This window comes from Gymnogyps californianus, unplaced genomic scaffold (genome assembly GCF_018139145.2).
Source record: "Gymnogyps californianus isolate 813 unplaced genomic scaffold, ASM1813914v2 HiC_scaffold_48, whole genome shotgun sequence".
NCBI classification, from domain to species: domain Eukaryota; kingdom Metazoa; phylum Chordata; class Aves; order Accipitriformes; family Cathartidae; genus Gymnogyps; species Gymnogyps californianus.
In genome coordinates this window covers 334,731-359,162 of record NW_026114378.1, presented here as the reverse complement: position 1 = coordinate 359,162, position 24,432 = coordinate 334,731, and the positions used below count along the sequence as shown (strand labels likewise).

At 42.6% G+C, this 24,432-nt stretch overlaps 1 protein-coding gene across 1 annotated transcript in view; it reads right to left on the bottom strand.

The window, feature by feature from the left end:
* Positions 1-13,179: 13,179 nt before the first annotated feature.
* LOC127028904 (ran-binding protein 3-like) overlaps positions 13,180-24,432 on the bottom strand; it is a 52,951-nt gene continuing 41,698 nt past the window's right edge. The window contains 4 exon segments of the mRNA XM_050914553.1: positions 13,180-13,262; positions 17,405-17,591; positions 21,740-21,882; positions 23,100-23,220. Of these exon segments, the coding sequence (XP_050770510.1) occupies positions 13,180-13,262; positions 17,405-17,591; positions 21,740-21,882; positions 23,100-23,220 (534 nt within the window).

The window sequence follows — 24,432 nt, the reverse complement described above, 5'->3', positions numbered from 1 at the left end:
AAGAATTGTCTTTTATTTACATGGATTCATACGCTGTATTCAAAGGATGTACCGAGTGGCTCCCCTTCTGGGAACAAAATCAATGGGAGGTTAATCGCATACCCGTGTGGCAGAGGGAAAAGTGGGAGGAAATATTAGAGGTTGCTAAACAGGGGACTTTCTTGGTGGGATGGGTAGCTGCACACCAGAGGGGGGATCACCCAGCCCATATTTGGAACAATCAGGTAGATTCGCTGACACGTTTAGCTCCAATGGCAGTGGAAGCCGAAGAAGAAGAGTGGGAGCGCCTGCTGGAGTGGTTACACGTGAGACGCGGTCATTCAGGAGTTAAAGATCTTTTCAGGGAGGCTGGTAGCAGAGGCTGGCCAGTAACTCGGGAACTGTGTAACACGATCACTTCTGCTTGCAGTCAGTGCCACACCCGATTAGAGCGGCATCCCTTGCAAGGACCCCCTCTCCACTTACGGGACGGAAAGGGCCTCTGGGAAACTTGGCAAGTAGATTACATAGGTCCTTTCAAAAAATCAGAGGGAAAACAGTATATTTTGGTTGGGGTAGAAGTCGTCTCGGGTCTTGCTCAAGCCGAAGCAGTGGCACGAGCTACCGGGGAAAATACGGTAAAAGTGTTAAAGCGATGGTTCAGTTACCTACCCAAACCTAAATCTATCCAATCTGACAATGGCAGCCACTTTACTGCCGGGGTGGTCCAAGAATGGGCAAAGGATGAAGGAGTTCAATGGACATTCCATACCCCCTACTATCCCCAGGCTAACGGGATAGTAGAAAGAACGAATGGGCTATTAAAACATGCTCTCAAGCTGCACAGTGCTGGGTGGCCTGCACGGCTCCCGGACGCCGTAGCAAAGGTTAACAACAGGTGGGGAAAGAACGGATGGCCCAAACTCACTGCTTTCTGTCCGAAACCCCCCTCTTCGCTGCTGGGAAAAAGGGAAGACGAAGTCCCAGAAAAACCCCTCCATTGTCCGGGACAGCCAGTTTTGGTTGATCTGCCAACTGTAGGGGAAGTACCCCTCACTAAAAACCTCACTGAATCTTTACACATGGGTGGCTACTGACGCCCACGGGAAAGACCATCGCATTCACACTCGGTGGATAATCCCATCTTTCTAATCCTTGCATTTTCTGGTGTATATGTATTACAGGTTGACAGAAGCCCATCGTGGGACTTAGGGTTTCAGTTGTTCAGCGGGTCATTCTTTGCATTGTTTGCCTGATCCTGTTAGGCCCGTTGCTGTTCTTTATTAGGGAATAGATGGTGTGGGGAAAGTTTATATTCTTACTTTGTGAATGTATAATCTTGTCTCAATCAACGGGGAATCTGAATAACCAACCCAACCTGGCATGGGAATTGATTACTGGTTTCGTCCGAATCTGGAATCGAACAGACCAAGGGTTTTGCGTGGACCTCCCTACGTCCGCGACAGAGGGTCTCAAATTTGCCATTATTTGGTTAAATCTCTCACGAGTGTTAAATTCAAAATTAGAAATGTTAAACCAAAAGTGTATTCAGAATACTCTCTGGAAGGGACAATGTTTGTGGGGAATTGACTACACACCTCCTCCAGGGTGGGAAGCTGACTACATACACTCTCCAGTAGCCTATAGGTTTCCAGTTAACACGACCTGGAGGGATATGTGGAAGGCTACATGCTGGAAGCAACAGCTCTGTATGGGAACTATGAGTGCTACCCTTGCAGCCCGAGAGGGTTGGACAGCATGTCCCCAGGAAGTGCACCTCCCTTGCATGTCTGTACTGAATTCAAAGTGGTGTCCCCGGGAGGAGGGGATCCCTTGTAATCTGGTACGTTGGTGGGACCCTCCCCCTCACGGTGAACCCCTACAACATGAATATAATGTTCCGTTATCCCCAGGTTGGTGTATTCAAATTCCTCGCAGATGGGGTGGCTATGCCCACCAGAATCGTTCTCATTATGAATATGCTTGGTCCCTTAAGCATGCTTTACTTGATCCAGACAATATAATTGATGTGCGGGAAATAGATCCCCTACCCTATAAGAACACCCCCTTAATGACCTGTTCACGGACCATTGATTGTGAATCGTTAACATGGGACCCTATAGAAACATGGTATGTCTCAGTGTGGTGGGTTGACCCTGGCTAAATGCCAGGTGCCCACCAAAGCAGCTCTATCACTCCCCTCCTCAGCTGGACAGGGGAGAGAAAATAAAACGAAAGGCTCGTGGGTCGAGATAAGGACAGGGAGATCACTCACCAATTACCGTCACAGGCAAAACAGACTCGACTTGGGGAAAAATTAGTTTAATTTATTGTTAGTCAAATTAGAGCAGGATCATGAGAAATAAAACCAAATCTTAAAACACCTTCCCCCCACCCCTCCCTTCTTCCTGGGCTTGACTTTACTCCTTATTTTCTCTACCTCCTCCCCCCCCGAGCAGCGCAGGGGGAACGGGGAATGGGGGTTTGGGTCAGTTCATCACACGTTGTTTCTGCTGCTCCTTCCTCCTCAGGGGGAGGACTCCTCACACTCTTCCCCTGCTCCAGCGTGGGGTCCCTCCCACGGGAGACAGTCCTTCACGAACTTCTCCAATGTGAGTCCTTCCCACGGGCTACAGTTCTTCACGAACTGCTCCAGCATGGGTCCCATCCACAGGGTGCAGTCCTTCAGGAACAGACTGCTCCAGCATGGATCCCCCACAGGGTCACAAGTCCTGCCAGCAAACCTGCTTCAGCATGGGCTCCTCTCGCCACGGGTCCGCAGGTCCTGCCAGGAGCCTGCTCCAGCGTGGGCTTCCCACGGGGTCACAGCATCCTTCGGGCATCCACCTGCTCCAGCATGGGGTCCTCCACAGGCTGCAGGTGGATATCTGCTCCACCGTTCACCTCCACGGGCTGCAGGGTGACAGCCTGCCTCACCATGGTCTTCACCACGGGCTGCAGGGGAATCTCTCTCTGCTCTGGCGCCTGGAGCACCTCCTCCCCCTCCTTCTTCCCTGACCTTGGTGTCTGCAGAGTTGTTTCTCTCACATCTTCTCACTCTGCTCTCTCCGGCTGCAACTGCAACTCCCCTGTAACTTTTTTTCCCTTTCTTAAATATGTTATCCCAGAGGCACTACCACTGTTACTGATTGGCTTGGCCTTGGGCAGTGGCGGGTCCGTCTTGGAATCCGCTGGCATTAACTTTATTGGACATAGGGGAAGCTTCTAGCAGCTTCTCACAGAAGCCACCCCTGTAGTCCCCCGCTACCAAAACCTTGCCACGCAAACCCAATACACTCAGAATTGCAAACTTTCATTCGGGATATGTGTACTTGTTGGGATTTTCCGGTACCAGGATTTAAACCTAGAGACCCCAGGTGTAAAGGGCCCATTACCAGTCGAAAAACTGCATTAAAATGTGGAGTCACACTTACCCACGAAACCAAGTGGAACCTTGTGTGGAAAGGAGGAATCGGAGTAACTAAATCCTATGACCCATTAACGTGCTCCACTACTAGATATCCATCCCCTCAGGGCACCTTTTGGGCATGTTCGAATGGGAAAATGTACTCACACCTGCATGTACACGAAATGGCAGGTTTACGCTGTACCATCGGCGTTCCAACAATGTGCCCTTCTAAAGTGTTCAATTTCTCAGTGCCCCATCATAACAGAAGGCGCCGGGAAAGTGATGGACCCGAGACGCGACCTGAGTGGGCAGTGCATGGAGTTCAGGTGCCTGATTATTACACATGGGGCATGACAACATCTCTGATGTTGGAGAATATATTTACCCCATATGTGACCCTTAAAAGGCACCAATTCGTTTTAGAAAATCTGACCTGGCAAGTACACGTCCTAAGCAATTGGACCCGTTATGCTTTCGGGGAAACAAATTTACAGGTTCAACAAGTGTCTAAAATGGCTTTGCAAAACAGATTAGCTTTAGATATGTTATTGTTAAAGGAGCAAGGTGTATGTGGAATGTTAAATCTCACCGATGGAGAATGCTGTCTCACCATACACAATGCAACTACCACCATAGAAGAAGCGCGAGAGAAGATGAGAGAGGTAACAGAGAAAACCGGAGAACTTTTTCAAGCGATGCAGCCCAAGGATCAGTTTAACGGCTGGGATCCGAAAACTTGGCTCACCTCTCTTGCAGGCTCTCTGGGACTTACAGGTTGGGGAAAATGGCTTGTAAACATTGGTCTCATGATACTGTGTGGATTTTTATTTTTGATAATGGGCCTTGCAATAGGCAGATGTATGATCTCTCGCTTACTCGCCCCCATTACATCTATTCATCATGTACGGATCACAACGGTCGAAGAAGACCTTAGGGAAAGTAACTTTTGAATATTGTTATAACGTTAGGGCTGTGGGTTCCTGTTTCACCTATTCTTGTTACTCTTACTTTGTGTTTCCTCTTTTCTGCTGTCTGTGAAGTCGCCACCCTGGATGAGGATTGTATGGACAATGTTTGAGCCACGGGGTGGTGTGAAGGACTGGAAGCTGTCAATGTCTCAAACATTGTAGATAAGTAAAACCCTGAGTTTCAAACAGTGTCGGGAAGATAAGTAAATCGCTTGCAAGTGTTGAGACATTCTTTGGTTATCTAAAGAATGTGGGGGCCCGCTTGCAGATGTTGAGTATCTAAAGACATGTGGGGGTAGGGGCAGCCAGGACTTCGGCCTTCATCCCGGCAACCCCCAGGAGGCAGATTACAACCACCTAGCAACTGCCGGCGCAGGACCAGCCGACACGGAAGCAGGGACTAGAGACTGTATAAAAAAGGGAACCCTTCTCCATTTTGGCGCGCGCCCATCACTGGAGGATTGCCACGCTCGTCGCCGACATCGCGGGATCCAAGGGTGGTGACTATCTCTTTTCTTTCCCCCCCCCTCTTTCTTTTCTTTTTTCCTTATTCCTCTCTTTTCTCTCTTCTTGTGAACGTTTTGCTGCAACCCACGCTGCCCACCGTTATGCCTTCCGCAGTTTGGATTGTTTGAATAAAGCGTTCAAAGTGATCGTTTGGTGTCGTTTCACCTTAATTTAGCCCGGGGGAATCCCAGAACCTCTATGGCCCTCTGGTCTGTCCGGTCCGGGTCGTAACAGGGATCTCAACAGCTAACTGTATTGGAGGCTGAAATAAGCCTAACTGGGAATGAGTGGCAGAAACACCCCATTGTGACTGGCCCAGAGGCCCCATGCATCCTTGGCATAGATTATCTCAGGAGAGGGTATTTTAAAGACCCAAAGGGGTATCGGTGGGCCTTTGGTATAGCTGCCTTGGAGACAGAGGGAATTGAACAGTTGTCCACCTTGCCCGGTCTCTCTGAGGACCCTTTGGTTGTGGGGTTGCTGAGGGTTGAAGAACAACAGGTGCCGATCGCTACCACAAGGGTGCACCGGTGGCAATATCGCACCAACCGAGACTCCCTGATTCCCATCCATAAGCTGATTCATCGACTGGAGAGCCAAGGAGTGATCAGCAGGACTCGCTCACCCTTTAACAGCCCCATATGGCCAGTGCGAAAGTCTAATGGAGAATGGAGACTAACAGTGGACTATCGTGGCCTGAATGAAGTCACGCCGCTGCTGAGTGCTGCTGTGCCAGACATGCTAGAACTTCAATATGAACTGGAGTCAAAGGCAGCCAAGTGGTACGCCACAAGTGATATTGCTAATGCATTTTTCTCAATCCCTTTGGCAGCAGAGTGCCGGCCACAGTTTGCTTTCACTTGGAGGGGCGTCCAGTACACTTGGAATCGACTGCCCCAGGGGTGGAAACACAGCCCCACCATTTGCCATGGACTAATCCAAAATGCACTGGAAAAAGGTGGAGCTCCAGAACACCTGCAGTACATTGATGACATCATCGTATGGGGCAGCACAGCAGAAGAAGTTTTTGAGAAAGGGGAGAAAATAATCCAAATTCTTCTGAAAGCCGGTTTTGCCATAAAACAGAGTAAGGTGAAGGGACCTGCACAGGAGATTCAGTTTTTAGGAATAAAATGGCAAGACGGATGTCGTCATATCCCAATGGATGTGATCAACAAAATAGCAGCTATGTTTCCACCAACTAATAAAAAGGAAACGCAAGCTTTCTTAGGTGTTGTAGGTTTTTGGAGAATGCATATTCCAAATTATAGTATGATTGTAAGCCCTCTCTATCAAGTGACCTGGAAGAAGAACGATTTTAAATGGGGCCCTGAACAACAACAAGCCTTTGAACAGATCAAACGGGAGATAGTTCATGCAGTAGCCCTTGGGCCAGTCCGGGCAGGACCAGATGTTAAAAATGTGCTCTACACCGCAGCCGGGGAGAGTGGCCCTACCTGGAGTCTCTGGCAGAAATCACCACCAGGGGAGACCCGAGGTCGACCTCTAGGGTTTTGGAGTCGGGGATATCGAGGATCTGAGGCCCGCTATACTCCAACTGAAAAGGAGATATTAGCAGCATATGAAGGAGTTTGAGCTGCTTCAGAAGTGGTTGGTACTGAAACACAGCTCCTCTTAGCACCCCGACTGCCAGTGCTAGGCTGGATGTTCAAAGGGAAGGTCCCTTCTACACATCATGCAACTGATGCTACATGGAGTAAGTGGGTTGCACTGATCACACAACGAAGTCGAATAGGAAACCCCAGTCGCCCAGGAATTCTGGAAGTGATCACAGACTGGCCAGAAGGCAAAGATTTTGGAATATCACCAGAGGAGGAGGTAACGCGTGCTGAAGAGGCCCCACTGTATAATAAACTGCCAGAAAAGGAGAGGCAATATGCCCTGTTCACTGATGGGTCCTGTCGCATTGTGGGAAAGCATCGGAGGTGGAAGGCGGCTGTATGGAGTCCTGTACGACAAGTTGCAGAAACTGCAGAAGGAGAAGGTGAATCGAGTCAGTTTGCAGAGGTGAAAGCCATCCAGCTGGCTTTAGACATTGCTAAACGAGAAAAATGGCCAATACTTTATCTCTGTACTGACTCATGGATGGTGGCAAATGCTCTGTGGGGGTGGTTGCAGCAATGGAAGCAGAGTAACTGGCAACGCAGAGGTAAACCCATCTGGGCTGCTGCATTGTGGCAAGATATTGCTGCCCGGCTAGAGAACCTGGTTGTGAAAGTACGTCATGTAGATGCCCACGTACCCAAGAGCCGGGCCACTGAAGAACATCAAAACAATCAACAGGTAGACAAGGCTGCTAGGATTGAAGTAGCTCAGGTAGATCTGGATTGGCAACATAAGGGTGAATTATTTATGGCTCGGTGGGCCCATGACACCTCAGGTCATCAGGGAAGAGATGCAACATATAGATGGGCTCGTGATCGAGGGGTGGACTTGACCATGGACACTATCACACAGGTTATCCATGAATGTGAAACATGCGCTGCAATTAAGCAAGCCAAGCGGTTAAAGCCTCTTTGGTATGGGGGACGATGGCTGAAATATAAATATGGGGAGGCCTGGCAAATTGACTATATCACACTCCCACAGACCCGTCAAGGCAAGCGCCATGTGCTTACAATGGTGGAAGCAACCACCAGATGGCTGGAAACATATCCCGTGCCCCATGCCACTGCCCGGAACACTATCCTGGGCCTTGAGAAGCAAATCTTATGGCGACACGGTACTCCAGAAAGAATTGAGTCAGACAATGGGACTCATTTCTGGAACAATCTCATAGACACCTGGGCCAAAGAGCACGGCATTGAGTGGGTGTATCACATCCCCTATCATGCACCAGCCTCTGGGAAAATCGAGCGATATAATGGGTTGTTAAAGACTACATTGAAAGCAATGGGTGGTGGGACCTTTAAACATTGGGATACACATTTAGCAAAGGCCACCTGGTTAGTCAACACTAGAGGATCTGCCAATCGAGCTGGCCCTGCCCAATCAGAACTTTTACGTACTGTAGAAGGGGATAAGGTCCCTGTAGTGCACATAAAAAATATGCTAGGGAAAACAGTTTGGGTTACTCCTGCCTCAGGCAAAGGCAAACCCATTCGTGGGATTGCTTTTGCTCAAGGGCCTGGGTGCACTTGGTGGGTGATGCGGAAGGACGGGGAAGTCCGATGTGTGCCTCAAGGGGATTTGATTTTAGGTGAGAATAGCCAGTGAATTAAATTGTATTTTGTTAATTGCTATATAACCCTTCCACTGTATGTCATCATTACTATAGTTGTTATATGCTATATCAACAGTATTACAGTAAGAATTATCTAGATTAATAAAGAATGAACTTTGCTAAAACCAAGTGAAGTGCAGTAGTGATGGAACCAGGACTGACTGCAGCATGCAACAATCCAACACTACACACCATCCTCCTGCTGCGCCCAATGTCATCTGCCCGCTGCACTGCACCAAAGCCGGATCCTGCTCTGCTGACTGAGCGGACTTTGCACCATCCCTCCTGCCCAGACAGACTGTTATGACAGATGGAGCCCAAAGTCATGGACTGAATGAACTCAACGAACATTTTAAATGGACATTTTAAAGGCTTATAGATTAAGGGAATGATATCTGTGTGTATATGTATCAAAAGACAGGAAAAGTGGTGGTGATTAATTGAAAATGCATTGGAAAGTGTGGGACCTGGACATGATGTAGATGGTATAGAATAAGGGGTGGATACTGTCCTGGTTTCGGCTAGGACAGAGTTAATTTTCTTCCTAGTAGCTGGTATAGTGCTGTGTTTTGGATTTAGTAGGAAAAGAATGTTGATAACACACTGATGTTTTTAGTTGTTGCTAAGTAGTGTTTATACTAAGTCAAGGATTTTTCAGCTTCTCATGCCCAGCCAGCAAGAAGGCTGGAGGGGCACAAGAAGCTGGGAGGGGACACCGCCAGGACAGCTGACCCAAACTGGCCAAAGAGCTATTCCATGCCATATGACATCATGCCCAGTATATAAACTGGGGGAGCTGGCTGGGAGGGGCGGATCGCGGCTCGGGAAGTAACTGGGCATCGGTCGGTGAGTGGTGAGCAATTGCATTGTGCACCACTTGCTTTGTATAGTCTAATTCTTTTAGTATTACTATTGTCATATTATTATTATCATTATCATTGTTTTTCATTCCTTTCTGTCCTATTAAACTGTCTTTATCTCAACTCACGAGGTTTTTTTCCTGATTCTCTCCCCCATCCCAGGGGTGGGGGGCAGTGAGCGAGCGGCTGCGTGGTGCTTAGCTGCTGGCTGGGGTTAAACCACAACAAAATTACAAAGTTTAAGTCCTGTGTCTGCAAAAGTTCTGTTGCACCTGCTCTGGAACACTCCATTTGCCAAGGATTTTACAGCTGTAGTAGAATTTAGAGGTAGTAGGATTTAGAAGGATATCATGACACTCAGATGCTTAAATCCTATTTCATGGAAGGCTTTGATTATCAGGACAGACTTTGAAATCAAACTCTGCATTCAGTGCATAACCAGCTGAACTCCAGGGCAAAGTTATCACCATGACCTGTTACTAATTACATAAGGCTGTTGTGTTTTACAACTGCTGAAGTTTTTATAACATGGAGCTTTGTTCCTGAGTATGAGTTGCAGCAATGAAATATGAAGGTCAGTGATGCAAATATTGTTGTGGTCAGGAGTGAGGCTGATAGAAAAGGACACAATGTACAGCTAGTCGTGGAAAGAACATTTTTGTTATCAGCAGACTGAAAAGTCAAAGAGAATCCCAGTGCTTCACTATTTGAGACAGATGCTCTGTTGTGAAGCACTTCCCTTTTCCTAAAGGCAAAAATCCAGTCCCACTTAAGCTTACTGTCATCCAGATGCTAAATCAATATCAGACAAGTGCTAATTTTGTCAGGCTATTTAAGATTCAGCGTAATCCAGGTACTAGTTCAGCTTCATCTGGATGCTAATCTTGACGGGGTACTGAGAATTCAGGAAGAAGCTGGAATTCTTCCAACTTCATACATACGTTCAGATGGGAAGACTAAATTGTAATTTGACTCTTCAGGTGTGATGCAGCTTTTAAGGTTGAGAAATCATTACAACTATCTATCTTAATTAAAAGGACTTCAGATATTTCAGAACATTTTTTCAGCTCTGAGGATGACAAGAAAATAATATTTGGTAACCAACAATATACAAGGCAGCAGAGAGTTGCAGCAGAATGACTACAGACATATTTTCTTTATCTGTTGACAGAATGAATAGAAAGCACAGAGCATTAGTGTCTGTACTGTGCATAGGCTTGTGAAGGATCCAGTAAATCTTAATTCACAGATGGCATTAGAGAGAATTGATTTTTCTAATTCCTCATGAGAATGGTTAGGTAGTAGGCAGTAGTTTGTGGAATCACTTTTATAGAATGATTGGATCTTTGGCACTGTTTGGATTATTGCACATATTAGGATGTGTAACATTCATCTCATTACAAGGAATGATGCTGTTTAGGGATAGTTACAGCTAATAATAAAGCAGAAGTAATCTCAGATAATATCTGACACATTTTTATGCAGATATCCAGTTATACTATGTGTGCATTTATTTGTGTATATCAAATGGACAATTAACAGTGCAAGTGCTTGTTTTGTGCAAGTGAAAAGGTGTTCATGAGTGCAAGAAGATGCACTTTTAAATTTTAAAGCTCAGATGCCCCCTGGAACTTCTGGCTTACAGTTCTTCATGGTGAATTCTCCTGGTGCTCATGGGTATAAAAGCAGATCTTGGTTCTTTGCCCTTTAACAAAATTCTACAACCAGTCTACATCTCCACATATTTTCAAAACAAAAAAAGACTTGTTTAGTTATGAAGGATGGTTTCTATAGGCCTTGGTCATGCTAACCTGTCACTTACAATTCTGCTTGTATGTACTTACAAACAGGATGCTGAATGTTATCACGCAATTTTAAATAAATGTTTTCAGTGAAGCCCAATTTAAAGCTTTCCAAATGTATCTTTTAAATAACAGACAAAAAGTAACAAATATCTCTTCAGGTATATTATTCATTCATGGTTATGTGATTTTATCCATCAATATGATGAATAAACATTGATTCCCTATAAAATTCCTTACTTTAATAATGCATCTAAATATATTTAATTGTAAAATCTGAAGCCATGTAACACTTCTTGAATATTGAAAGCCATCATGTCATTCCCATGTCAGTGCAAAGCAGGCCGACTGGAATCCTAAAAAGTGCATCTCAAGTTCTTTCCCAATATATTAAACTTAAGCTGTTCCTAAAATTAATCTTTGCTTAAAAGTCATAAAGCAAAATGCATCTGATTTCCTCCCTCCAGGGACTGATGAACCAGCTTAGACATTTTGGGTAGATGAGTTCCCAGCCATGCTGTTGTAATCCCTGGTAGGTATCATGAGCAGACTACGGGCTGCCTGTGGTTCCATCTAGAATGATCTGAAACAGAATTTTAAAAAATCTTGTTCATTTGAGTGTATTCATGTTTTGAAAGAAACCAGCATTTCATAATACCAAAGCAGTAGGTTAAAGTCTGGATATGATCAGTTCCTGGTTTAGGTAAATATCTAACTAGATAACTGTGCTGGTTTTGGCTGGGATAGAGTTAATTTTCTTCACAATAGCTAGTATGAGGCTATGTTTTGGATTTGTGCTGGAAACAGTGTTGATAATATAGAGATGTTTTCATTATTGCTGAGCAGTGCTTACACAGAATCAAGGCCTTTTCTGCTTCTCACACCACCCCGCCAGCGAGGAGGCTAGGGGTGCACAAGAAGTTGGGAGGGGACACAGCCAGGACAGCTGACCCCAACTGACCAAAGGGACATTCCATACCATATGATGTCATGCTCAGCAATAAAAGCTGTGGGGAAGAAGGAGGAAGGGGGGGACGTTTGGAGTGATGGCGTTTTGTCTTCCCAAGTAACCGTTAAGCGTGATGGAGCCCTGCTTTCCTGGAGATGGCTGAACACCTGCCTGCCCATGGGAAGTGGTGAATGAATTCCTTGTTTTGCTTTGCTTGCGTGCACAGCTTTTGCTTTATCTATTAAACTATCTTTATCTCAACCCACGAGTTTTCTCACTTTTACCCTTCTGATTCTCTCCCCCATCCCACCGGGGGGAGTGAACGAGCAGCTGTGTGGTGCTTAGTTGCCGGCTGGGGTTAAACCACGACAATAACACAGGATTATTCACAAATATTTGAGTGTGTGAATAGTGAATGAAGCCTGTGACTCTCTATGTCAATAAAGACAAGCACATAAGCACTAAGGATTCAGATGTCTAGATCGGACAATGTGTCTGGGATGCAAATCATCTTGCTCTATAAGGGGAACACTGTCTTAAGTAATTTGATGTTTTTAACACTTCATAATAGATACTCAGTAAACTGTGAGAAATCCAACATATCTTCAAATAACTCATTGGTCATGATAAAGTACCCAGGGGTGTTTTTGGTGGGTAATTTCTATGACTAGGACTAAGCTGCAAAAAGTAGATATAGCAGACTAATGTCAGATACATAATATATCACTATCTCAGTATCTGCTTAAAAATTGCTGCTACCATCTGGCCACTGCTAAACACTTACTAAAAGTTTTAAACCTCTTACGGGTGAATTGAAAGGCCTTGCATTTGTCAGAATATTAAATCTGATTTCCACCCTTCTCTTTACTGACATGTCAGCTTTTAAAGCCAATCAGAGAGTCGTCTTTTCTACTCTGCTTTAGATGTTACTGATATCCGCTGCAAAGAATACAGAAACTTGGACTCCAACAAAGAAGTTAATTCTTAACTTTTTCTCAGTTTTAATCATTATCAAGTATATGTGTGTGTTAGATTTATGATTTGCAATCTTAACTTTAACACTTGGTAAGAATTTAACTTAAATTGACAAGAAGTGTCAAACAGATAGCAGTTTTTCAGGAGTTCCTATGGTGTTGCTGATCAGTAGTTCCTTTAAGAACTTTAAAAGTATTTTACATAAAAATAAAAAAAGCTTTCATAACATTTTAAATCTTGATAAACACTAGCAGATGACAGTCCTAATGAGGCCAACATGGGAGGTACATGTATAGTGGACTAGAAAACATCTCTAAAATAAAACAAAGGTTGCACTTCTGTGATATGATACTGTCCAGCTCTCAACACCAGTAATCTCCAAAATCCATGCAATTCTTGGTGGACCCACATGGGACACACTATGTCTCCACACACTATGGTTTTCTCTTAAGGTCTATGGCTATGTATGGAGAGACTTCTTGGGACTTACCTAGTCCCAGACTCCAGCATCTTTGAATTCACCCTAATAGCTTCTAAAAGAAAATTCCATGCCAGGAAAGAGAGGACACCTGAAAAGAGAGGATCCCTCAATCAGAATGAAGTTAGGAGAAGATTTAAGAGAGTTATTGGTGAGGTGCAATATAAGAAATAATGCATAAAGCATTTCTTTGCCTAGTGACACTGACATCCTTGTCCCTCACATACACTTTTCCAGCCTCTCTGTTCCCCCTCAGGGGTACAAATAAACAAATTCCTGCAAAATCAGAAAAGGGAAAAGGATGGAAATCATAGGAATCATCCTACCTATAGCCCCATGCTATACTAATACTACTACTGACATTTCATACTCCCCTGTGAAAGAAATGCCTTATGCCTCTCAAAGAATAACAGTTCTTTCTAAATACTAATGGGGTTACAACACTTTAAGGACCTTCTGCTATTTCTGATGACCATGATGGGAACATCACCTGTTTCTAAATGTAAACAAAACACATTCTTTTGGAGCAAGGACAGAATCTCCTTAATGGCTATGAAGAAAACATGGAAAAATCTCTTAGAAGTGTCAGAAGGCAAGGAGTAACATTTTCAGAGACATCTTAGCAAGCTTAGGTGTTGGGGCTCTAAATAACAGATCCATGTTCTGGCAGGATGATTTTTTGAGCCTGACATAGGTACCTTGTTTGTTTGTGCCGCCAGTGGAAAGAGGTAGGCACCCTGCAAGAGTTGCACAGTGTCTAAGTTAGAGAACTGTCTATCCAATAACTTTATGTGGAATTTATGCATATTAGCAGAGCAACTCAGTACTCCCATGTGCTGAATTTGTAACTGCCTGTAGTCAAGGTGCTTAAAAAACAGCCATCACAAGACTATGTCTGCACAGATACCTGACACAGGTATGCCAACATACAGGAAAATCCAAATAGATGGTTGAGATCTATTAGCAAAGGAGGAGGAGGTAATGGCAACAGTTTGCACATTATGTTACTCATTGCAGAACACACCCTGGACACAAGTGTATTGGGTGCTAGGTCCTCTTTATCTACAGGGGTCAGGTACAACTTGTTGCCTACCAGGAGACCATTCTCCCATACTAGGCTATTCTATATGCCTGGCTAAGGGGAATTCTCCATTCTGTCTGTTGAAGCAGATCCACCACACAGCAAAGAATGTAAGGTTTACAAGTCCAAGGAGAGGAAAAACAAAAGGGGAGAGTCACGCAACCATCTGAGGCCAGTGGCATTTCCCTCAGAAGGGAACACTCTAGTTCCAATCATTCACACATTGTCATATCAGCATTTTTCATTATTTTATTTGTTAAATTATTTAGTGAGAAAATTTTTCATATGTGTAATAAAGAATTCTGCTGATCTTTCCTCAGCTAGATATTACAAAGACAACTGGAGGCAAACATAGTTACAATACTTAGCAGAGAAATGAATTAGCAATGAAAGAAATGGAAGAAGAGATTTGCTTGATTTGGTCAGCCTAGAAGTTTGCTGTCTAGTCTAAATTCATCTCCTCAGCTCACTTTGTAGTCAGTGGGAAAAGATAAATACTTCCCAGAGAGTTATTGATCCCATCCACTCTCAAAATCTGTTTAAAGATGAATTTTTCTGTTTCTCTCCACTTAGATTTACAGAGCAATTTGTTGGTGAAAATATCCAAGCTGTAACTGGTGAAATATGATCTGATAAAAATATCAGATACAGTAACTTATTCTTTATGGACTTTATGAAATTAATATCTCTACTTGAAAGTAAAGAAATTCAATTAAGAATTTAAAAAATATTGGAATAGATGTCTATACTGAATCTGTAAAATGGTAGAAATACATCTACTACCTTATACAGTGTCCTTATACAGTGTTAACATCCTGTGGATGTTATAGTGAATAATTCTGTGTAAAAAATTCTTACAAAAATGTCTTGCAAACATATAGAATCACTTTAATGTTCATTAATGCTTCACTTATGTATATCATATTTGCTTTCTTCTTCAGTCTCTAGCACTAAAGACAATTCTGGTTTATTTTTTCATGTCTTTTACAGTGTCATGAAATATATAGCATAATCTAGGGAACTGTGTTAGTTCAGTTTAACAAGAAGGAAATTGCCTATATTAAGAAAAGGAAGAACTATCATTGCTTTTTCTGAGACAAAACAGGTAGAATGGAATGAAATAAAATGCAGGCATACTTTCTAATTGCATTTCTTGTAATGAAACAGTCACTGAGAACTTATGCTTCTTAACATTTATAGTAGTCTTAAGGAGAGGTAATCTCTGAAACTGAGTTACATCAATAAAAATAAAATGACTTATTCACACATACTTCAATGAAAATGAAAGCATGAAAATGAAAGATTTAAACAAATGCTCTTAAGTATGCAGGATCTGATCTCTTGCATCCAAATGGATGTGTCTATGCTGATATTTAAAACTGACCTCATCCTGTTCAAAACCCATGAGGTATTTTTTTCTTCCTGTTTTGAAAATGGGAGTTCCAGGGACAGGCACGTGTAAGATGTGAATGTCTGCATGTAAAGTGGGACTTGGATACCAGTAACTGAAATCTATGCAAAATTAAAACCTCATGGCTCTGAGAATAATAGAAGAGATTAAGATAAGCAGGAAATGCTAGAAGTCATCCAAAAAGCACTTGAAAGGGATTGTTAGAACTGCTGTCAGTAACTATTTGGACATAAATGAAAGACAGAAGCTTAAACTAAAAGGTCAAGAAAAAACAGCACCTGACACTCATATCTCAGAATCTGTTTACTGTCTGCCATCTGAATATTTGTATCAAAAGTCTCTGCAAATCAAAATAAATATTTAACTTGTAAATCTGTGCTCCTACACTGCTTTGACATTCCCTTTCCCCTCATTTTTTTCCCTAAAAGAACAAAGAGTTCTTATCATCAATAATTCTGGAAAGGAATCAAGCTCCATCCAGAGTTTTCAAGTTACCAGAAACTCTTTGTAAAGTCAATAGAGACTATTTAGGAATTACAGAGGGAATGTTTGATTATCTGGTAGCAATCCATGGAGTTCTCAGAGTTAACAATTTTCCCATTTCCTAAACAGAAAAAAGGTATTTGTGAGAAAATGTTATATAAGAGCATCATGCTTTGTTTAGAGCACTGAATGCTACTGAAATGTAGTTAAACAACAAATGATAATGGGAACAAGCACTGTAAACTTCAATCTATTTGCCAAGAGGAAAAAAGACTCGTTCCCTTATAAGCAAACAGTCACTCATAGCTGTTACTCGTACATGACTTGATTCTTGTTGAATAGTTGTTAAAAGGAAGAGTTTATAATATAAGGACAGTATGTTACTCAGTTGAAGAGGGAAACTAATGCTATGGGCAACAATTCAAACATGCCTGCTATAGTCCTTCTATTAGAAAATCGAATGTAATTGGCAGCTCCTGTACCCACTGTAGCAGTTTGGCACAAGCAAGTGAATTCGCCCCAGAAATGTGACTTGCCTTTTGCTAAGATAGAAGAGCTTTTAAGTCTGACAGCAGTTTCTGCCTTGCTTTCTGCAAATGTGACCCCAGCCTTGTTGTGGGCTGTACTAACAGCTTCTAGAGTAGGATTAAGTCAGCAGCTTGCCCCTTATGTTTTAGTTGCATTCTTCACTTTGAGGAGCTTACATTCTTGTTATTTTGAAGAAAGCTGCCAAAACTGGTGTGTAAATATTGACTTGCAAATTTTCTAGTGAGGTAGTTGTTAGAGCTGATCAAGAATCAGTGTTTTACATGAAGTTAACTACTGCATAATAAGTATCTTAGTAAACACATTAAGTCATTAGTAACTACCTAAGCGCTGATGTGAATGGACTCAACTTTCACTTATTCAAGTAACAACTAGTTTCTCAATACCTCTAGTCATTTCTACTGAAATATACTGAAGAAGCCTTTAGGCAAAGCTTGACAATATTAAAATGTCTTAATCTTCAGCCTTTTGTCAAAAGAGTATTCCACTGCTATAAAGATGTGTAGATACTTGATCTAGCAAAACCTTGCATTTTAACAGTAGTAAGCCAAAATACTAAAAGGAATTACCTTCTTCTACCTGAAAAAGGGTATCTATAACAGAAACTTTGATGAAAGTTATAGTCAGCATGAAAAAAAAAAGTATAATTTTCATTGCTTAAAAGAAAAAACCCTGAAAGAATTACAGCATTCCCAGGAAAATTTCTGCTTACCAGATCCACTGCTGCTCACTTGAGTTATTTTTTCATCATCATTGCTATCACAGTTTAATGGCTGAAAAGCTATTTCTGACTCTGTGTCTACTTGATTAGCATCTGGTTCTTGCTCAGCAAAGCTTCGCAATGCCACAAGGTGGTGATGTATTGCTGCATACAGGTATCCAGCATCTTTTGAGCTTGCCTGCAGAACATAAAATGCATACAGTCAAAACTAACCAAGAAAAATCTCTATTTTTCACAGACAAGCTGACTGAAAAATTCTCAAAAGTAATGAAAGAGCTGTATTTTGTCCTTTTTTATCAAAACAATCCATGTAAGATTCACACTTAATAATTAATTTCAGAAAATAAATTTAAATACAAATAATGTCCAGTTTCTTTAAGTGGTCTGAGTTTTATAATATGTTGCTGTTGATTATTTTCTCTATAGTTACAAGAAACACAAGCTTAAAAATTATTATTTCTCCTGAAGAATGGCTCAGTTTGTACTGAGTACTTGATATTCCAGACAATTCCTGAATATGGTTCTAGAAGTAATAAAGCATTGAAATGTTAATATACGTATTGCATTTTGGCTTACAGAATAAATAAGACTTGTAAAACTTAACTACAAAAAATTATTCATGATTATAAAATTTAAAGATACCATGAACTCTGCTGCTATTGTTGAACAGAAGTCGGGCATCATCAAGAAGGGTATTAAGAACTAGACAGGGCAGCATTTTGCCAGTACATAAAACCTTTGAGCAGCCATGTCCTGAGTACTGTGTTCCATTCTGGTCATCACATCTCAAGGATATAAGAGAATTAAAGAAGGTAAAGAGAAGGGCACCAAAAATTATCAGAGGTGTGGTGCAGCTCCTTATGAAGAACTGAGACACTTCAGACGGAAGAGAAGGAAGAAAGGGGGTATAACTAAGGTTTTCAAAATTATTAAAATGGTGAATAAACTGAATACGGTACGATTGTTCCATCAGACCACACAATAAATGCACTAAGGTACACTTAATGAAAGCAGCAGAGGATCAGCATAAAAGAAATTGCTTTTTCACAGAGTGAGTAATGAACTTCTAGAATTTGCTGCCTCAGGAGATAGTGGGGGCAGACAGTATAAACTAAAAACAACAGGCCAAAAATATAATAATAAAAGACTAAAAAAAGGAATTAGAAAAATTAGAATCATAGAATCATTCAGGTTGGAAAAGACCCTTAAGATCATTGAGTCCAACCATAAACCTAACACTGCCAAGTCCACCACTAAGCCATGTCCCTAAGCACCACATCTACACGTCTTTTAAATACCTCCAGGGATGGTGACTCCACCACTTCCCTGGGCAGCCTGTTCCAATGCTTGACAACCCTTTCGGTGAAGACATTTTTCCTAATATCCAATCTAAACCTCCTCTGGTGCAACTTGAGGCCGTTTCCTCTTGTCCTATCACTTGCTACTTGGGAGAAGAGACCGACACCCACCTCGCTACAACCTCCTTTCAGGTAGTTGTAGAGAGTGATAAGGTCTCCCCTCAGCCTCCTTTTCTCCAGACTAAACAACCCCAGTCCCCTCAGCCGCTCCTCATAAGACTTGTTCTCTAGACCCTTCACCAGCTTCGTTGCTCTTCTTGGGACACACTCCAGCACCTCAATGTCTTTCCTGTAGTGAGGGGCCCAAAACTGAACACAGTACTCGAGGTGCGGCCTCACCAGTGCCGAGTACAGGGGGACGAACACTTCCCTAGTCCTGCTGGCCACTCTATTTCTGATACAAGCCAGGATGCTATTGGCCTTCTTGGCCACCTGGGCACACTGCTGGCTTATATTCAGCTGGCTGTCGACCAACACCCCCAGGTACTTTTCCGCCACTCTTCCCCAAGCCTGTAGCGTTGTATGAGGTCGTTGTGACCCAAGCGCAGGACCCGGCACTTAGCCTTGTTGAATCTCATACAATTGGCCTCGGCCCATCGATCCAGCCTGTCCAGATCCCTCTGTAGAGCCTTTCTACCCTCAAGCAGATCAACACTCTTGCTCAACACTCAAATTCAGGAACAATTATTTCATAAATATATACCAAAGGAAACAAGTAGGGGTGCATGCTCTCACATCCCTAATACAACAATTATGGACGCTGGGGGTCGATGAGGTGAACAGACCATAGAAAGTGGCCATGCTTGCTTGCGCTCCCAAAAAACTGCATTTGTGCACTGTCAGAAGTACCAGTAAGGTATTTATGTTCAAGCAAATCATCTACCAGAGGCTAACTGAATGCATATGGTCTTCTGTAGCCCAATACTCCCCTTCTGTGCATCATGCGGCGTAATTTCTATCTGTATCACTTGGCAATAGGAAGAAATACGTCTGGTTTGGATTGGAATGACAAGTTTCAATGTGCACAGGTGGAAAAGCTATGCAAATTGGGAAGCAGCAGCAGATCAGGGTCTTCTGTGCTACCCGGACTTGCAGCAGCAAACAGTTCTCTCCCTACAGTCAGGCAAAGAAGAAAGCAATTCAGAGTTGTTCAGGTGTCTCAACTGCAAATGCCATTCTCAATGGACAAATCTGAGCTCTCAAGATAACACAGCTTTTCAGGAAATATAGGGTCATAAATATGAAAAAGGCAGGTATTCAGTCTGATCATTTCTAGTAGCTTTCAACTTATTAATTCAAAAGCCAGAGTTCCTCTGTCACTTTAGTCTAATATAAACTCCAGCTTCTGCCAAGAGGGGTGGACTCATCTCCATACACTGACTCCTCATTTCTACACTCTCCATTGTGCCAGTACCACCATTAGGGCGATCACAGGGTGAATAAAAATCAAGCTAAAAAACTAACTTAGCAAAAATGAACAAAAAACCCCAAATCGGTTCTCTGATCTGCCTCACTCATAGCTGTACAAATTCCAATGCCACCAGAAGTGAGGAGGAAGAAATAAGCATGAGGGGAGGGGGCAGGGTCAGCTCTCTGTGCAAACCTAGGTGAGTACCACAGGACCAACTTAATGGAGTCTTGTGGACTGCCTCCTTTGTAGTCGGCATCATATGACTCTTCTCCCTCACTCATGAGAAACCCTTTGGATAATATCCCTGAACCAAATGTATCAGTCATTCACGTGACATGGGAAAAACAAATTTAAATGACAGTTAAAAATATCTGCTGGTGCCTTGGAGGAGTGGGCTCCACTGACTACTAGACCAGCCTGATTTACGTGCCAAGGTTCTGGTGATGCCTGCTGGGTGTCTCACGCATTGACCACGTTGCCTTCCACACTCAAGGGTCTCAGTGTTAGTTTGGCTGGATACCAGCTATAGGGATGGATACCAGCTGCCTTAGTGATGACTGTAGAACCAGCTTCCTGCAACCTTTGCCACACTCATACAGCTGTTATATATCTTGGTTTCCTAATACATGTCTTTTTTTACTGTCCAGAAGTGCCAGGACAGAATTTAAGGAATGTTTACATCTCTATACGCTAGAAAAACTGTGCAGCACATCTGGAAATCTAGGACATTTCTAATTCTCACATGAAGACCAGCTGCATGGCACAGTGACAGTAAGTCAATCACTGTTTGGAAGTGATAGACTTACAGTGCTTGCATATACAGTGCATGGTGTTTTGCTTGTGTATGATGTGTGACACTTCCTGCAAGTGGTGATTTATTTTTCTTGCCCAGGAGGCTGAACCCTTCCCAGAAAGGATCTATTGGAGAAACTGGAGACATCCTTAAACTCATGTGGATGCTCTCACTTCCCAACCCAGGACCTCAATCCCATATGTGCTATTTATTTTCAAATAAGTCCACCATATTTCAATCCTCAACTTATCAGCCCTTGCTAGAGAAAACCAGGATTCCCAAGACTGTTGTCTTACATGAGGTGACATCGCAAAATCTGTGTTCTCTCTCAACTGAGAAACAGAGGTCCTACACTGAATGGATTATTGCAAGCACTGTGTCCAGAACCATGGCAGAAAGCTGATGCCTTGTACTGAAGTAACTTATGAATATGTAACTACCCGTGTAGAAATTCTTACAGTGTTGCTTCTGAAAGAAGCAGTAATTGCTGCATACGACTCTGGAATGATATTCATTCCATCAGTGGTATGTGAACCAGAGTCTGGAAATGTCTGTCCTAAGGCCATATCACATCTTCACACCTTTTTTTGAAATACCAAGGGATAGCACTTCTAACTCATTTCATAATAAAAGCCATTTAACAGCTAAGCTAAGCATAGCCTGACAGAGCATAAAAGGCCATTTGCTAAAACCAAAGCCTCAACATGTCTTCAGAATCCTAGATGACATGGGGATTTGGGTGGAGTTTTTTCTCTCTTGCTTACCTGAATTAGAAATACTTGAACAGAGTGGTCCTCTTGGTCTGTTGCAGTGAAGCACAGGCTCTTTTTGTTTGCTCTTTTTATCACCATTTGATCCCAGAGTCGGGTGTTGAGAATCAGTCTCAAGCTGCCTTGATTTCGCATAACTAAAATAAGGTTTACATGATAAGTCATTGGAACTATCTTCATTTTTACCGCAGCAGTTTTCTCCAACACTTGTATACAACTAATATTTTCATGAATTATCCTTTTTAATTTGGTCTAAAACCTGACATTGTGAGATATTAATTTTTTTAATTATTTTTTTAAAAAAAACCAAAATATATTAGTTTCTTTCAATACATCTGGCATACAAAGCAAATAATCTGCTGAAACTGTGCAATGCAGTACAAAAAAATGACAGCACAGTAAAAACAACATTCCAGAAGTGACTTGAAACAGTGCTCCTGGAAAAGCAGAATCAACAAAGAGCAAACTGTCAGACTGGTGACTGAGCTAAAGATACATTACAGTAGAAACACACAGAACCTAACAACATATGCAAGCGTGAGTGTACAAACTGAGTGAAAAATGCCCAGTGCCTCAGTCCGTAATGCAGCTAACTTTATCAGGTAACGTTAAAAAGACTCTCAGCAACTTGACTTAAATAAAACTAGCTACTCAGTTTTAAATGTTCTGAGATAAACTGATTTTGGCCAGCAATAGTACAAGTTATTTAGTGTTTTCTGTATGTTGTGGTTTAACCCCAGCTGGCAACTAAGCACACCACACAGCCGCTCGCTCACTCCCCCCTCCAGTGGGATGGGGGAGAGAATCAGAAGGGTAAAAGTGAGAAAACTCGTGGGTTGAGATAAAGACTGTTTAATAGGGAAAGCAAAAGCCATGCACACAAGCAAAGCAAAACAAGGAATTCATTCACCACTTCCCATCGGCAGGCAGGTGTTCAGCCATCTCCAGGAAAGCAGGGCTCCATCATGCTTAACGGTTACTTGGGAAGACAAAACGCCATCACTCCAAACGTCCCCCCCTTCCTCCTTCTTCCCCACAGCTTTTATTGCTGAGCATGACATCATATGGTATGGAATGTCCCTTTGGTCAGTTGGGGTCAGCTGTCCTGGCTGTGTCCCCTCCCAACTTCTTGTGCACCCCCAGCCTACTCGCTGGCGGGGTGGTGTGAGAAGCAGAAAAGGCCTTGACTCTGTGTAAGCACTGCTCAGCAATAACTAAAACATCCCTGTATTATCAACCCTGTTTCCAGCACAAATCCAAAACATAGCCCCATACTAGCTACTATGAAGAAAACTAACTCTATCCCAGCCAAAACCAGCACACTGTATGTATTACTTTGTTATTTAATTCTTACTTAGCCTCGATTGCAACATTCCACATTTATTGCTAGAAGTGTCATTAAGCCTCAGGGATCCTCTGCCTCTTTCAATTCAGGTCAAAGAAAGCTTATTAAATACAAAGAGCTTACAGTTGATCTGAAAGAGAAATACATAATGGAAATTGCCAGCCAATGTTAATTTTATTGGTTCTAAAACTTTGTTTATGTTTTAAAACCTTTTGATATAGCTTTAAATACATCTGTATGCACATATACAAAGATAGTTATATAGATATATCACCATTATTACTTGAAATGACTCCCAGATCTGTGCTAAACTTTCTGCTAGTCATAGAAAACATTCAGCATGAATCCCAGTTTACTTTTTCAATTATTTCATCTTCATTAACTCTTAATCTGTGATATCCACTAACACAGCTGAATTTGTTGCAAATGTTCTACAATCTTATTACCTCACTCATTAAAAACATTATGCAGCCCAGGATACCAGAATACCAGTACCACTATGTCCTGGTTTCGGCTGGGACAGAGTTAATTTTCTTCCTAGTAGCTGGTACAGTGCTGTGTTTTGGATTTAATGTGAGAATGATGTTGATAACACTCTGATGTTTTAGTTGTTGCTAAGTAGCGCTTATCTTAAGCCAAGGACTTTTCAGTTTCCCATGCTCTGCCAGCAAGCAGGTGTGCAAGAAGCTGGGAGGGAGCATGGCCAGGACAGCTGACCTGAACTAGCCAAAGGGGTATTCCATACCATGGAACGTCATGCCCAGTATATAAACAGGGGGGAGTTGGCCGGGCGGTGCGGATCGTGGCTGGGGAACTAACTGGGCATCGGTCAGCGAGTGGTGAGCAATTGCATTGTGCATCACTGGTGGTTTTTTTGTTTGTTTGTTTGTTTTTTTCCCTCCCTCCCCCTTCCTTTTTTTGTTATATTCCTTTTCATTACTATTATTATGATTATATTTCATTATTACTATTGTTAGTATTATATTTTACTTTAGTTATTAAACTGTTCTTATCTCAACCCACGAGTTTTACTTTTTTTTCCCCCCTCTTTCCTCCTCCTCACCCCACTGGGAGGGGGAAGGGGGAAGTGGCTGCGTGGTGCTTAGTTGCTGACTGGGGTTAAACCACGACAGCTTTTTGGCGCCCAACGTGGGGCGTAAAGGGTTGAGATAACAACAGATCTGACCAGAGCGTGTTAAAACGAATTTGTTATTTGTTGTATTGTATTAGTTTAGTGGTCGCCGGTCACAATGTTGGTTTATTGGCTCTTAGAGTTGTGGCGTTCGTTCTTAGAGTTGTGTTATGTATCACCTCACTTGCCGTATACAGTCCCTGTGCTGCT